Source organism: Lytechinus variegatus, chromosome 18 (genome assembly GCF_018143015.1).
Source record: "Lytechinus variegatus isolate NC3 chromosome 18, Lvar_3.0, whole genome shotgun sequence".
Lineage (NCBI taxonomy): Eukaryota > Metazoa > Echinodermata > Echinoidea > Temnopleuroida > Toxopneustidae > Lytechinus > Lytechinus variegatus.
This window is the reverse complement of record NC_054757.1, coordinates 17,944,133-17,961,123: the sequence shown is the minus strand read 5'-3', so window position 1 is coordinate 17,961,123 and position 16,991 is coordinate 17,944,133. Positions and strand designations below refer to the sequence as shown.

Genomic DNA, 16,991 nt, shown 5'->3' with positions numbered 1-16,991 from the left:
CCAAGACCTCCCTCTCCCCCCCCCCCTCCTGCTCTGCTGTAAAATTAAAGGGGAAGTTCACCATAAGGAAAAGATTTGTAAAAATTCCAGGAAAAAAATGATTAGTAAAAAATGTTTGTGAAGGTTCAAAGAAAATCTGTCAAAAATTAAGAAATTTACTAAAATTTGAAGTTCTTGATTTGTGAAGTCATATGCGAGCAGCTTTCCAACATATCATATGGTAAAAAAATATATAAGATGTCATTTTCTCAGAAAGCTGAATATGTTATAAATTGTACCTTCAGTATATCAAAAGTCAAATCATTTCACACCCACACCTGAAAGGAAAAAAAAGAGTCATCAAGAACTATAAGAATTGAAATTAATGCATTTTATATTACATATCATATGGGGAAGCTGCTCGAACATGACCAGACAAATAAACTCTAAATTCTATTCATCTTTAAATTCTTAATCTTTGATGGATTTTCCTTAAACCTTCGCCAATATGTTCTATTTCTGTTATTTTTGCAACAAACTTTTCATCAGGTGAAAATGCCCCTTAAAGTCATTATTCCATTCTGGTTAATATACTGGTTATTTTTTCATATTATTGATTTTTTGGTATAAAACCTTGTGTTATTCAAATCAACTTTTTCTTGTGGTGGACTTGTCCTTTAAAATATATGTAAAGGCTTATAAGTCTTTGAAGTGCATTTGGTTAAATAAAGGGGGTAAATATTGGATATTGCTGAGAGAGGATGACCTATTTGAATTAATGGCCAACTTTGAATTCAACTGAAAATTCTTTCATATTGTCAAATCTGTAAAAAAAATGAACTGTTGTATAATTCAAACAATAAAAAACAAAAGAAATAGTGAGGGATGTTACTGACTCTCTCATTTGCATATCACTGAGTTGTGAAAATAACTGTTTTGTGAAAAATAAGCAAAACCTTGAAATGTCATACTTTCTTGTTTTGCATCTGCTCTTAATGAAATTTTCAGTTATATTTAAAAAATGTCAATTCAAATCAACATATTTTTGTGGGGGGGGGGTGGACTTGACCAATATAGTGAACTCTTATAATAGCTTTTTAAAGAGAGAGGCTTCGAAAGACATCCTTAAAAAAGAAAGGTTGAAATAATGTTAACTGAAGATCTAGTAAGTTTCAACATCATCTTCATACAGTATTATAAATTGGTACAATATTTCTTTTTTGGACATTACAAGTTCTTTACATCAGTTGGAAAACATTTTTCTTTCATGGGGTAGTGCGAAAACGCCTAGTGAGTCATAAATTTGGTTTCAGCATGGACCTATTAATGGTTTCAGAACAGGGAATTTCTTCGAGTTTCCCCCAACAACATTTCTATTTTTAATGTTAAAAAAATCATGTGATGGTGTCAAATCACTACACAAGTAATTTGTTTGTTTTACATGTAGGTGTAGATTCAAATCAAGGGACTGAATCCCCCACCCCCAATTTATGGTATCAGAGAATTTCTTCTAAAACATGGTCACATTACATCAGGCCCTATATGAAATTAGACATGATATACTGAGCTTCGCTAAAAAGGAATCTCCTTTATTCTCCATAATTGATAAAACAGCTCTACCTGTCTTTTAATTTTATGATTCTTTAGAGCATTTTTTCTGCCCCAACTGGCTTTATTTTAATTTGCCTTGCCATTCATGCAGTTATCATTAAAAAGAACACACAAAGCATTGGTCTTGATTTCAATTCATATTCCCTCGAAAACGTGACCTCTGTAGATACATTGATAAAGAGACCCATGTATAATTAACAGCTATTTCCCCCTTTTAATGAATAAGAAGATCTATTGAGAGCGATAAAAGCATCAGGTTTATTATGCAGAAGCTGAAGTGTTCATTATATGAATGGAAGATAGCTCCTGTTGACTTTGCACTGCCATGAATCGCACGTAAACGAAGAGCGGTGATATAAATATAGATATCGGGCTAATGCTGATTTATGAGCTGATAGCCTTCCTCGCAGACCTTGCAAAGTGGGCAGTTAGGCTCTCTATGTGTATCTATTCAGTTCACTCTCAGTAGTCAAACTCCACATTCGTTCAAGTTTATATTTTTGTTACCAGTTCATCTAATTTTCACTTTGTAAATAAAACCAGTTTGGCTTACCCCGTTTAGTGTAAATGTAAATTACTTTGGCTATGTGGTTTTTTTGGGGATGAGTTATATAGAATTTAGACTATGCTAATTAGCCCAAGTGTGTTTTTTTTCTTTTAACAAGATTTTAGGTTGTTTTCAGCCAAACCAAATGAAATTTAGACCAAAAGGGTTTTTAGTCAGAAAAGCCCATCTTGAAATTAGACCAAATGGACTGAACCAAGTGTGCATTAACTCTTCTTTTTTTTAAATTGAAAAGGCACAGATTCCTTTTATCAGTCTGTGTTCATACAAATCTTTAATAATAAAAAAGCTTCAACTTAAATTAGGCTAAAAAACATGCTATTATTTTCTCCCCCATTTTTGTTTTATTGATAGAATTACATTATCAACTGTCCATTCAACAGCGATACCTGTCAAATTTAAACTTGTTTGTAACAATGAATTTTTTTGGGGAACAGTATTTCTAAATGTGTAGATCAAATATTTGGAACAATGCTTAAAGGTCAAGTCCACTTCAGAAGAATGTTGATTTGAATCAATAGAGAAAAATCAGACAAGCACAATGCTGAAAATTTCATGAAAATCTGATGTAAAATAAGAAAGTTATGACATTTCAAAGTTTAGCTTATTTTTAACAATATAGTTATATGAACGAGCCAGTTACAGCCAAATGAGAGAGTCGATGATATCACTCACTATTTCTTTTGTTTTTTATTGTTTGAATTATACAATATTTCAATTTTTACGAATTTGAAGTTCAGGACCTCCTTGCCTGAAACACAAAATGTTAAAATAATGGAATTCCACGTGTTCAGGGAGGAATGTAACTTTATTTCACATGACAATGACGAGAAAATAGAAATATTTCATATTTTATATAATAAAATACAAAAGAATTAGTGAGTGAGTGATGTCATCAGTTCCTTATTTGCATACCAACTGAGATGTGCATTATCACTGTTTTGTGAAATGATGCGAAACTTTGAAATCTTGTTGTACATCCGATTTTGATGAAATTTTCAGTGTTATGCTTGTTAAATTTTTCTCTTTTTATTCAAATCAAGTTTTTGTTGGGGTGGAGTTGTCCTTTAACGAAGCACAGATGAAGTCCAATTCAGGATATTTACTCCTGGTGTGAAGTCACCCCCGTGTGTCCTGCTCAATACAGTGTGTGTGTCCTATCTTTCCCTCTTTTGCATCCTGACCCTGCTAATGCAACACAGCAGCTCAATGGGTAGATGAAGATGGAATTGAAAGCTACATTTGTGTGTGTGTCACCGAAGACCTGATGTCTCTTTGGTTTCACTGGGGGATCACCATATCATTACAGGGCAATTTTGTTTACTGTTTTGCGTGCTGTGCGCAAGAGATCAATTCCTCCATGATTATTCCGTGTGTGTGTCGAGTGAAAGAAGAAGAAAGGAGATGGCAAAGCGGATGTTGGGGTGGGATTGTTTGGTTTGATGGTGGACAAAAATACCTTGTTTCGATCATGAAATCATTTGTAATTAAAATTACTAACTAATCACTGAACTTATTTGAGCAAACCATCTTAAGGGTTCGTGGCTCTATGATGCTTTTATTTAAGTAATTGAGGAAATACATGTGGAATCCTGCATTTTGTTCATGAGAGTACAGGCAACATTATACAATTGCTCATATTCTAGCTGTTTGATGAAGTAGATTCTGCATGTTAATCCCACTCTAGAGTGAAATATTATCTGGAAAACTGTCATAGTAGAGGGGGTTTGGTCAGTTGAATCAACTGTTTTTGTAAATAAGATGATAGCAGATATTACCATTTCCTCATTCCTTTTATATTGGTCTTGTGAACCACAATATTTTTCCCTGAAAATTTAGGCACGCATGGAATTATAAGAATGAGAGGTTTAGATTATTTCATTTTGGTGCTGTGATTAAAATTGCTCTTATTATTCATTTTTATTTTTTCACTTCTATATGAGATATATGAGATGCAGTGACATCAACTAACCCGCATTAAGTTTGTGTAGGTCAAACAAATCTTACCTGTTTTGTACCTTTGTACCTCTTGTGAAAATAAATGAATCTGTTTGGAATTGAAACTTTTGAAAAGGTGACTGCCCTATGGTTGGTTTAGAATGTAATGTTTCTAGCATATACCTCTTGTTCGTTTCAGATCGTTTGCCACCAAGAAGCTGGCTGCTTCAAGGAAAGGACAACGAGGTCCAAGGAAGCAACAAGGGAAACAGGAGATTCAGGGTTCATCAGATGGCACCGGTACGGCCACCATCACTACCACCAACACCAACAACACAACCACAACATCATCAACAACAAATCACCACCCCCACACACACCACACGCGGGAGGGCGACCTGCCCTCCCTATCCTCAAGAGATAGGACTCCAAGTGAGACGGACCTGCTCTCGCTAGAGAGAGGGATCGTCTCACCAGCCTTGACAGGCATACCCCCTGCAGACATTTATGATAGGCTCAAGCCAAAGGGGCTTATCGATGGCCTCAGTAGGTTTTTCACCCCGACCAACCGTCGGAAATCGCGCAGCTCGTCACAGTCGTCGGCATTCTATGCCATCCGGCCATTCCGACCGAAGGTGAAGCACAAGAGCGAAAGCGACAGGGACGCCGTGTTTTCAGCAGCTGTGAAATCGCGAAGTGATTTGTTGAACAAGGATAAGGAGAAGAAAGATAATGAGGGAGATAAGGTTGGGGACACCCCCGTTGTCGAGGTGAAGGTTGAGAAGGACGACAAAGTTGTAAGGACCGCAAAAGATGATGTTAAACATGCCAAAGATGCCAAAGAGTCACCTCCGTCGTTGTCGCCGTCTTTGAAAAAGTTGGCTACTCAAGCGTCTGAGGACACCAGGTCACATTCAAACTCCTCCTCACCGCACTCGCAGATGATGAGAACGGGTAACATGCAGTTGAAAGGTTTGTTTGACGGGCTATCGCACTTGTACGTTGCGCCTGCATCACCCCGGAAACGCGGCTTACCACCGGTGTATGCCGCGCCCAAGAGGGTCCGTAAGATGCATTTGGATATGTTTGGCAATGATGATGATATGTTCAAAGTTCCGGCTGCGGAGGAGAGTCCTGCTTTGTCCAAGGCCTCTGAATCGCCCTCTGTATCGCCCTCTGTCTCCCCGTCCCCACCTCTTTCAACGGACACCACCCCTGTGAAGGGACAACTCACACCAAAGAATAGGAAGTTGAAAAAAATGAAAGGAGGCTTGACAGCCAGTGCTTCGAAGATTGTGAAAAAGGCTCGGGCGATGGGATCGAAGAAAGAAAAGAAAGGAGTGGCACTTTCGAAAAGGTGGGCGGTCATGAAGAACAAGAAGCCCGGAAAGCTCAAGAAAAAGTTGTTGCAAGATCCAGTCAGTACGGAAGTTAACACTGAAGCTAGTCCAGAAGTTCCCGCAATGCCCAAGCTGGGAAAGGGTGTCAAAACAAAGAAGGCTGTCAAATCCGGTGGTAAGAACTCTTCCTCTTTGGTGATAGCTTGCTTGCAGTGCTTCTTATTTAGATCAACCTTCCTACCCTCCCTCCATCCCTCCCTCCATCCTTCACCTTTCATTTCACCTTGCATGTTCCTTCTTCACTCTCAAGAAACTCCTACCTATGCCACCACTCTGCAGACCTATCACCATCCACACAGTAGATCCTTCCACTACAAATAGCTTGCAGTGCCTAACAAGACGACTAATGAAACACAATATACTCTTTGCTTCACCATTTCTGCATCGCTCAATTTATTCACGCATTGAATTCAAAATTCTTTTCATGATCTTTTCCTTTGATTCTTTTATCTTGTCTGTTTTTTTCCGACCACATCTTCCTGTCAGAAGTTTTCCCTTAGCCATTCTGAGAATTTTGTTAATCCTGTTGTTGTGATGCCGGAAGACATTTTACATTTGTGGTAAAATGAAGGAGGAAAAGGGCAATCAGACAGACATGAGTCAACAATTTCAAGAGAAAGTCAACGACTTAAACAGAAAACATTGTTGAAACAATCAACATGATCATCACTACATTGTATGTGAATGACTGAATGTCATTAATTAGCTTATTAAAAACTGTATTGAAATGAGCAAGATGATCATTACATTTTGTTGTATATTTGATGGGCCACCCTCTCTTTATATCATTTTGTCAATTATTCAAACCCTGACTTTGACAGTGGTCTTTTCTAATCAATTACTAACATTTTATTATTATATCACTAGTATATAATCTAGTGCATGTTTTTTTTTAACATGGCACCTCAAATTTTACACATGTGAATAAATATTGCTTTGGTGCTTGTATGCTTTGGTTTTCTACATGTACATTCATGATTCAAGAATCAGTATTTAGAGCAGTATCACTCGTACATTGTCTACAGGTTGTGGCCCATGGAGCATCTCGTGAAAAAAATAGTAATTTTCACTGTCAATTTGTTATAAGTCACTGAAATCCTTATATCTGATTGGCTAAGAGCAAAATACATAGTTAATGAGAATCACTACTTGTTCTTGAATGAAATGGTAATGATTTATTTTGAACAATCTAACATTAGTTGCCCAGTGTCTCAGCTAGAGATCTTTACTGCAGCTTAGACACTTTAAATAAATATCATTTACATCCATTGAATATATGGGGAGGGGTTCATCAAGTCGGTAACAAAGTATCTCTTTTTATTTTCATCTCAGGAGTGCTTCATGAAACAAATAGTGATTTTCACCAAATATTTGTTATAAGCTACTGAAATCCTTGTTTCTGATTGGCTGAGAACAAAATAGCCAGCAAAAATGATTATTTGTTTCTTCAATGAATTGCTCCCGTTGAGTGCTTCAAATAGCAACAAATATTTGCTGCAGCACGAACACTGACATTTTTTTGTTGGACCCTGTACCAAATATTTTTTTTTTTTTGGGGGGGGGTGGGTTGTAGTGGGAAACATAAAAGCTTTTTTTCTCCACCTGATCATGAACTGCCTCAGAGAACATTTGCTTTCATCTTGGATTGCTTTATAGTATCTATTTCAACTGAAGATTGATGATGGATAATATTTGAAAGCTGAATGGATTTAGAATTAGAGGGAGATAGGAAAAAATATGGAGAGATAGAGAGAGGGAATATTTATCGCCAGAGAAAAGTTGCTCATGACGATCAGTGTATTAAAGGAATACTATTTCACACTTGCAGGGATGCCACATTTTCAAATGCTTCCATCATCTAAGTTTAAAAAAAAAAACACTAAAAACACATTTTCATAAGAATTTAGGTGTTGCAGTTTTCCAAGAATACTACTAATTGATTTGACATTGACAAGGTTGGTAGATAGCATAAGTGTTCATTTGGTGGCGTTTTGGGTAGTTAAAGATAAATTCCAGGTATTGGTAACGATCTCAAAATGACTTTTTACAGAATCTAATATAATGACCACCCAAGTGTCTGTTTGTATGAATAAAAAATATGTGTCAAAGGATTCTGGAAGAAATTGTGTAATTGCTGAGAAATCAGCAAAATAAGTGCGGATTCGGTCACTTCCGTCGGGTCTTTATTCCAGCAATAATAATACACTGTCCCACGTGTGCCTATCTGTGTTGGTGATCTTCAGTGTGAACATTTTTCAGCATAGATTTCAAGATTTCACAAAGTTCAGTTTATATAACTGTACCAGATCTTCATCCTCGATGATATTCTGACAATTAAGCCTGGTTTTACAGACTTTCTCATGAAATTAGTGCTTACTGCAACTACTGGAATTTCTCTTTAAATGAACAAAATATCCAGCTTCACTTGGGGTTCCTCCTTTATATTCATACCGTATTAATTATTTTAATTCTGGAGGGTTCCTTTTCACATCCTAATGCCTAAATCTTCAACAAGCTTTAAAGGTGAAGTTTACCCAGACAAAAATTTTATTCTAAAAATAGCAGAAAAAATAATGAAAAGTATTGCCGAAGGTTTGAGAAAAATCCATCAAAGCATTAAAAAGTTATTGGAACTTTAATTCATTTGATTTGTGACGTCACATGCAAGCAGCATTCCTGCATAGCGAATGGTAATCAATCAATGAAATGTCATTTTCTCAGAAAATTGAAAATGGTCTATCATTAATGTACCTGTAGTACATGTATATCAATCTTCAAATCATTACACACCCGATCATGAAAAGAAAACAAAAGTAAGTCATCAGGAAATCCAAACTTTAAAATTCTAATTTCTTAACCTGTAACAGATTTTTCTCGAACCTTCACCAATATTTTTTATTATTTTTTCTTCTATTTTTACAACAAACTTTTCTTCGGGGTGAACTGCCCCTTTAACCTACTAGTGAATGGGGCAATCTTTTATTTTCCAAGGTTCCTTTGATCTTTTTGGGGGGTGATATCACCTGAGTCCCTTTGTATTTTTTTTCTCCATATTGTGAGATTAGAAGATATTGTTTTTTTTAATACTATGAAAAGCAGGTGTGAATAATGTACATGTATGTCTATCATCTTTATAGGCCTATGTGAGTACTCTTCAATTTTAATGTGTACAACAGTAAATTTGAACCTCATTCTTGTACCGCATCGTAACACACCGCATCTCCTCCCACACCTATTGATTGCATTTCATTGGTTTCGTCCTCAAAGTCCTTTGGGATGTATTTTGTTAAAGTGGTTTGTGGGCTGTGAATGAATTTTCACTATTGGTTGGTAACTTGGTGCATTTATAGCTTTAATATGCGTAACATGTAGTATTATTACTACCCCCACTCCCCACACCCCCTTTTCTCTATGGAAATTTATATGAAAGTGTGGAACAACAGCTTGCCACATTAGAGGAATATTATTAAGCAGTTGAATATTCCACCAAATATTGGAGTAGTCGTGAATTTTTGCATAGAACGTTTGATGTAAATTTGGAAGAAATTTGTATAAAGATATTCAGAGAATTAAGGATTGTAGGGTGAGAGTGTCGTTTCTGAACCAATCAAACAAGAACAAATTTTCAAAATTTGTCTAGATCGAAGGCTTTGTACTGATAATGAATAAAAACTGTTAAAAAACGAGGAGTGTGGAATTGTTCTCATACACCATTTAAAGGGGAAGTTCATCCTGACAAAAGATTAAGCGTAAAAGATGAAGAAAAAATAAAACATATTGGCAAAGGTTGAGGAAAATCCATTAAAAAACAAACAACTTATTAGAAGTTTGATTGTTTGATTTGTGATGTCATATCCGAGCAGCTTTTTTACATAATTGATGGTAAAAAAAATTAATGAAATTTTATTTTCTCAGAAAATGGAAATGGTGTACCTTCAATATATCAATACACAAGTGATTTCATACCCTATCCTAAAAAGAAAATTAAAAATAAGTCATCATGAGCCATTAAAAAAAAAATATGCATTTTGTATTACATAACATATGGGTAGCTGCTCCTCAAGGATGTCATACATGTAAATCAAAAACTTGAAATTCTAATAACTTTCTTAATTTTTACTGGATTTTTCTCAAACCTTCACCAATATTTTTAATTATTTTTCCTGCTATTTTTACAATAAAGTTTTTATTAGGGTTTACCTTCCCCTTTCACACCAGAAAGAATTGTAACTGCCAAGAAATGGTGTAATGTGAACTTGACTTTAAAACTGACTCTCTGCTTGAAAAGATAGAATGCAGTCAAGTATAGTCTTTGTCATTCAGACATCTATTTAGAGAAGATTCAAGGGGGAGGGGTCATGTGAATTGAATGTTATCTGTATATTTCATGATTATTGCTATACATACTCTGGCAGTTTAAAAGGAGTCTAGATTATTCACCATTTAGAAATAGAAAGAAAACTCGGAATTTTTAAATTGCAAGTGAATGATTTGCATTTCCTTTCCCCATTTAATTATGGCAATTTCTCAATTGGACGGACGACGTACATAGAACTACTATCTCAATGGGATTTGTATTTGATGACTTCTTGGAATTGATTGGAAAGGGCCTTTGCTCGTAAAACTTCCTCCGCATTGCATTACCTACTGCTGCTGCAACAACCGAAAAATAATCCCAGAAAAGTTGTCGTAAATGCCAGTAAAGGTCACTCACTGAAATTTCATCATTTGTCAATTTTCCAATACACCTTCAATCTCCGGGATACTGTTTGTGTGTAACTTAAAAGGAATAGTCATTCTTCATTGCAGTTTGCTGTCAAGTTTAGGATACCAGATTCTAAAATTCCTCTCTTTTCCTCTTATTTCTTTGATAATTTTTTTCCCCTGTTTGTTTGCTTTTTCCATTTCATTCTTATGTACATCTACATGTAGGCCTGTTCTTTTCAATTTTCCTTTCCCTTTCTCCACATTGCTGATTTTCATTTAAAGTTGATTTTTTTTGCGTATCTGCCAATTCTTTAAAAAAAATTTTAAATCTTTTTTACTTCACGTGATCAAAACTTGACCTTTAAGTTCAAGTTTATTTTCGTTTCTCAACTCAGTGATACAGTATAGGAAATAATTACACAGTTATAAAATGATAACCATACAAATCAATACAAATGAATATACATTGAAAGCAATATGACTACACAAGAAAAGTAAATAAATGTTTATGGTAAACGCTAAATAACGTGATAATCATATTAACCAATAACAATATATACAATGGAAATAGAACAAAATGTATACCATTCTCGATAAAACAAGGCCTCTAATTGACATCCTTTTCCTTGCATATCATTCAATTGTCTATCTTAATTGAATTACTTGAAGTCTGAGAGTGTGTTTCTAGAAAATATTTCCAATCGATTGCAAACATTCTGTTGCAATTTTACAATTCAATAGATCAATTTTAGTTGTAGCATCAGGTAACACTCCTTGATGCAATAAGCTGATCTCTTACGAAGAGTTGCGGTTGATCCAATCAATTGTATCTCTATGGAAATCCATCATTAAAAGGAAATTTGCAAAATGTCCTTTGAAAACAAAGGAAAACACACCAAATTGTTAAGAAATCAATGAATTCATATCTGAAAATTTTTGAACAAACATGCAGTTTGTATGTGGACTTTGCTGGCTTTCCAAAGTTGCGATTGATTGGATCAAACGCAACTCTGTAAGACGGGGCCCTGCAATTAATCATATAGTTACAATCGATTGATTTATGGACTGAAAATAGACTTGCAATTCATTGCAAGTTTCTTGTAACGCCCCATAAGATCTGATTTTCTATGGGTCACTTACAAATTCGGTCGTGGACCAAATAAAGAGGCATAAGTAGTCATGGGTCTTCAGAGAGTGAGCCATACCCCCCCCCTGATTCCAAGGCTGACATCCCTGTGTAGGTAATGTGTAGACTAATCCTTTTAATCCGTTGGTGTAAACATTCTGCTTCTTATAGCAGGTTCACAGGAAATCAACTCCTTTCAATTGAAACTAAATATAGCGGTGGTATTCCTTGTCATCTGTTAGAAACATATATATGTTTAGATGAGGTACATTCACACCTGTCCCTGCTAAAAAATACCTGAAATTATGCGATATTATTGGTTGAGGCTCTTCTGGCTTGGATTCGGCAGGACCATTGTTATTCATGAGGCAGTCTCACAGTGTTTAAATGAAAGTAAACATGGATGCAACCGTGTTTGGGACTAATCACGTTTGGAAACGCTGATTCTGGCCTGAAAAGTGGAAGCATAAACACTGTCTTATTTGGCACATGTTTTTTATTTATACAAACAGACACTTTGGTGGTCATTTAACTGGATTCTGTACAAACTCATTTTGGCATTTTTCTTTAAATCTGCTGATCCTATGCAAATATAGTCTCAATTAAGCCTGAGTCATATCGATTATTTTGAAAACCGGTGTTCGACAGCTCTAATTCGATCGAACATCGATGCATCGAATATTGAAGGCGGGGAAAATGTAGTCTTTTGTTTTTGCGTCGATGCGATGCGCTTTGCATATGCACTACGCACTGACGGTATGCGCTGGCGTTGGCCAGGTGAGCGTAGCACAAGCAGATGACAGAGCAAAGTTCGTTTGTATTTTCCATAATCACAAAACACAAAAAAAGGCCGGGGACCAAAGCAGAATTCTTCCCAAAATATCTTCAACAATGATATTTGCAGATGACAACATATAAGTTCAAAATGAAACAATAATAAAGACATGAATCACGCAGAGTCGATCCGAATGATTTTCGGTCAACTAGCATTCGCAGTCCATTCACCAGCCCCGTCCGCAGCTCCGTACACTCACTCTGCCGAAACGACAGGCGTGCTTGACGTCAGCGCCAGCAAACAAGTGCAATCAACAGAGAGCGCTGTAACTTGCCTAAGATTGTGTAGTTGGATCCAAAATGAGCTCCAAATAAATTTATGGGAATAAATACGTAATTTTCTCTGGATGGTCATTTGAATTGCTATTCAATGCTGATATAACGATTGTGAGGAAAGATTGTGGAATATGAGTTATGACGATGTTCGAGAATTAATCCTGATAATGACAATCCAGTTTTTTAGACGCAATTGAGCATGCGATCAAAATAAATACGAATGTTTCGAATCGAGCCCTAAATTCATCTAAATTATTACGATTTAACAAGATTTTATGGTCATACTAAGAATATTGACGATGTCAGCAAAGTATGTTATGTTCATATGGAAGAATTAATACTGGGATTATTTCTGTTGTTATTCCATCTCTGGACGTCTCCTCCAAGCTCCGAGAAAATAAGCACAATGCGCATGCGTGTTCGATGACGTATGACATATTTTCCCATTCATGAAATCAGAGCCCAAAGTTGGGCACAAACTAGCTTCAAATTGATGGGAAAAAAAAATCGACGCAATTTTCTATGTTTTGTCATGTAAGATGTTATTACATGTATATGGTGATATTACGAACTTGAACAGAGTTTTTGCATGTACATGTAGACAATGTTCGAGAATCAATCCTGACGTGATGATTATTTTTTTTAGACAAGTGCACTATAGCTCGACTCAAGAAGTCAAGTCGATCGTCATGAGATGTCCGCCATTGAAAATTGAAACGAAATACAAACGTTTCACATCAAGCTCTAAATTCATATTAATGATTATCATATGCAAATTATTGTTAAATATTACGATTAAATAATATTCTATGGTCATGATATTAATATTGTTCATGAAAGCAAGCTTTATTTTACGTTGATCGCGTCAATTTCCGGCCATTTTCTGGTTTGATTAAAGAACAGTACTGCGCATGCACGATCGATGGCCATGACTTCCATTCATGAATTCATCGTGCATAAATTATCTCGGCACGAGCAGACGAGTAAGACTCGAACTATGATCAAAATAAACTTCAAAATAATGGTGAATAGCATCATAATTACTCAATCAGTTTCATTTTGGGGGCAATAGAAATCAAGTAAGTAGTAGTAAAGTTGGACATTACTGATATTTTGATGATTGATTGTGTAAACTGTAAACCAAACGAATCGGCCGGCCGACTTATTTTTTTTTTTTTCGATGCACCGATTTTGCAAAATCTGCATCGGTGTTCGATGTCATCGATCGAACACCGATTTTAAAATTGATTCGACTCAGGCTTAAAGTCTCAATCAACCGTTCAGGCCTTGAAAAATATGTGAAGAGTATTCTGTTTTCCCAGTTATATTAAAAGTAGACCTCATTATAGAATCGGATCGACTCTCTGAAGTTTATGTAGGGATCAGCAGTTGAATTTAAAATTCCTCTCATAAATGCATGCTTCTAAGAGTCAAGAATGCGCAATATCCTTACCTGACATTGCATTGAAAAAAGATCTTGGAATTTGCTTTAACACCACAATACTTCCTGCATGTGTATTAAAAGAAATTCATTTCTGTGAAAGAAAATTTCACAATTTAATAATTTAGAAAGATACACACTATTAAAGTTTCCTGTTTTTTTTTCAGAGTATTATGATTGATTTGCTTTCACTCAGATGAAGCACCCAGTATGTTATTTTCTGATCAGGTTTATAAACTTACCCATTCGGAAAAATACCAGATATTTTCCAGCCCTGGGCAGGTGTGAAATATGTCTACAGTTGAACTTTCTCCCTACCCCACCAAAAAGTGGGTCAGATTTCCCTGCATAGTACACTGGCCTCGATTAGTAACTACATGTACATTTACCTGGTGAAGCTGTTGGAGAAACCTACATAAATCTTGTCACCAGATTGCTAGAATGATCAGGGGAAAAGATACCAGATATTTTGCCAGTGTGGAAGAAACTTAATTGCAACATCTAATAGAATATTCCTTTAAGTCTTGAGATCTGTCTGCACAGATATTGATACTTACCAGTGTCAACCTAATAAAGATCTTCTGTTCTTTTCCATGTCCTTTGGAAGCGCATAGAAATGTTATTTATAATGTGCTATGCGCTATACAAGAACTGACTTATTATTTCTCAGATGATCGCATTTACCATTTGGATATTACATTCATACCCTAAAAATTGTCATACCAATCCAAAGTTTGGAGCTCAAGAAAATTGATCATATGGAAACAGAACCATATTTCTAGTGTAAACAGTGTGCCCCTTTTCCCCCTGTTCAGACTATTACTTGAGGGGAAGGAAGTTCCTTGGCCTCAGAGAATTCTTTGGTGTTATCTGAGTGGTTGCATAGAACTAGTCTGCAGGCAGGGCAGACTCTTGGTTATCCCAATTTTTATAGTGCATGTTGCAGAGTCTGAAGTAATAAGACTAGATTCACCATACACAGACACAGATTGGAGCCTAGTCTTCACTCTAGACACGGTTTTGGCTAAAGTGTCAAATTTGAGTCTGTGCTTGGAGACTAGCAGAGAACTGCCTCCCTTCTAGATTGGCATGTTCAGACTGCCTCAAAGTTGGAGATTACCAAGTATTCTGTGATTGGGAAATTTTCCCTGATATACCCCGATCATAAAATATCAGGTATTTTTTTGCTATTGATATGAAAGCAAACACTTGCAATATCCCCGCAAGAAAATACCTGCTAATTTGTAGGTACTTGTCAAAATTACAGGAACTTTTGCTGGGATTTTTCCAAGGTCACAGGTAGTTTGTCAGTGTGAAAGAAAATGATGAGACCGTTCTAAACCCAATGAGTAGTTAGGCGGGGGCGCCATAGGGCTGCTGACCCAGTGGTTTTGAATCGCTTGCCAAACTGACCAAACTGCCCATGCTTATAACTTAGCCGGAAAAGGGTCTGCTTGTGTCCATGTGAATGTTTTTATGTAAAATATTGGGTATTTTGTATCCTGAACAAGTTTCCATAAGAGGTATTCTGGTGATCGAGTAAGTCAGGACATGGACCAAGTAGGTCCATGGTCTGAATAGGCATAATGGAAGGGTTCAGAGAGACAGAGACAAAACTTGGAGGGGAGAGCAATCATGAATGTGAATTGATAAGAGCACAGCTGTTTCCATTAAAGGTAAATGCCAGTTGTGGTAACAATATCAAAATGAGTTCGTTCAGAATCCAATGAAATGACCACCAAAGTGTCTGTTTGTATTTATGAAAAATATGTGCCAAAGGACTCTGGAAGAAATTGTGTAATTGCTGAGAAATCAGCAAATAAGCACAGGATTCGGGTCAAGCGTCAGGCTGACATTCAAAGCAATAATAATACACTGTCCCACGTGCGCTTATTTGTGTTGGTGATCATCAGTGTGAACATTTTTCAGCGTAGATTTCAAGATTTCACAAAGTTCAGTTTATGTAACTGTACCAGATCTAGATCCTCGATGATATACTGACAATTAAGCCTGGTTTTAAGGACTTTCTCATGAAATCAGCGTTTACTGCAACTACTGGCATTTCTCTGTCAGTCTGAACACAGGGTTTGTTGGATTTGTCTTTCCAATGTCCATTAGGCATACCAAGGAGAATTCCTTGGGCATTCAAATGTTGAAACTAGAGCAGGAGACTTGGCTCTCCATACTTTGCAAGATAAAAGGTTACTATTATTCTAAACATGAATTGGCGTGTTTATTTTTAGCCACATGATTTTTTTTCAGCTGAATTCTTTTTTTCTTAAGTATGATTTTGTTTGAAAAGCAAATGGGGAAAATGCACAAATTCTCTATGGCCAGGTAGTAAAGTTAATAATTTGTGAGTAATACCTTGGTCACATTTGTTGTACGGTGGCTGAATGGTGAGTCAAAAACAGCCATTTTAACATTTTTTTTAACCAGCTATGGTTTGAATAAAAATGAATAAAACGACTTTTCGTCTCGCCCTACGACTGCCGTAGAACAAATGTAACCAAGGTATACCGGTAAGTGAAATTTTGTTTTTGCATTGTGTAAGAATTTAAAAGTAGCCAAAGATAAAATTTGATGAGGACATTAGCGTCAAGAACTCTTTAATTTGATAAATAAATGAATTCATTTTAAAGATATGGAGAATTCTACCAGTCATACGATCAGAAGCAAACTTGTCTACTTTTGAGATTGTGAATTTATCCCTTTAAAAAGTTGAAAGCTGGTGTTATGTTCGTAAACAAGCTGGAATAGGAATGTTGGCATTACTAGTTTGATTCGGCAAGATTCAAGAAATTTCAGGCATATTGTTTGCTTTATTGTCGTTTAACTAAATGACGATTGGTAAGAAATATAGTGCAGGGGGAGGTCTTGCTCAAATTCCTTCTACCCCTCGGCCAGACGTGACAGGATTATTTAGACCCTTTTCAGACACAGATCGCCTCATCGGACTATGAGGGCAAAATCTTAACTGGTGTGAATGGGGTCTAAGAAAGAATGAATGAAGAAAATGTTAAACAAGGACAATTAGAATTATGTGCAGGCGGAAACGAACGGAATGATGAAGAAACCTTAAGAAACCAAATTCATCAAAATCAGAGGAGGAAT

General features: G+C 36.2%; 1 protein-coding gene across 6 annotated transcripts in view; it reads left to right on the top strand.

Moving 5' to 3' along the window:
- LOC121405563 (histone acetyltransferase KAT6A-like) overlaps window positions 1–16,991 on the top strand; it is a 72,637-nt gene that overhangs the window by 16,952 nt on the left and 38,694 nt on the right. For 5 of the 6 annotated variants that reach the window (XM_041596490.1, XM_041596493.1, XM_041596492.1 and 2 more), the window contains exon 5: window positions 4,293–5,608. In XM_041596490.1, the coding sequence (XP_041452424.1) occupies window positions 4,293–5,608 (1,316 nt within the window). The remainder of the gene's footprint in view (window positions 1–4,292; window positions 5,609–16,991) is intronic. The other variant, XM_041596494.1, reaches the window with a different exon arrangement.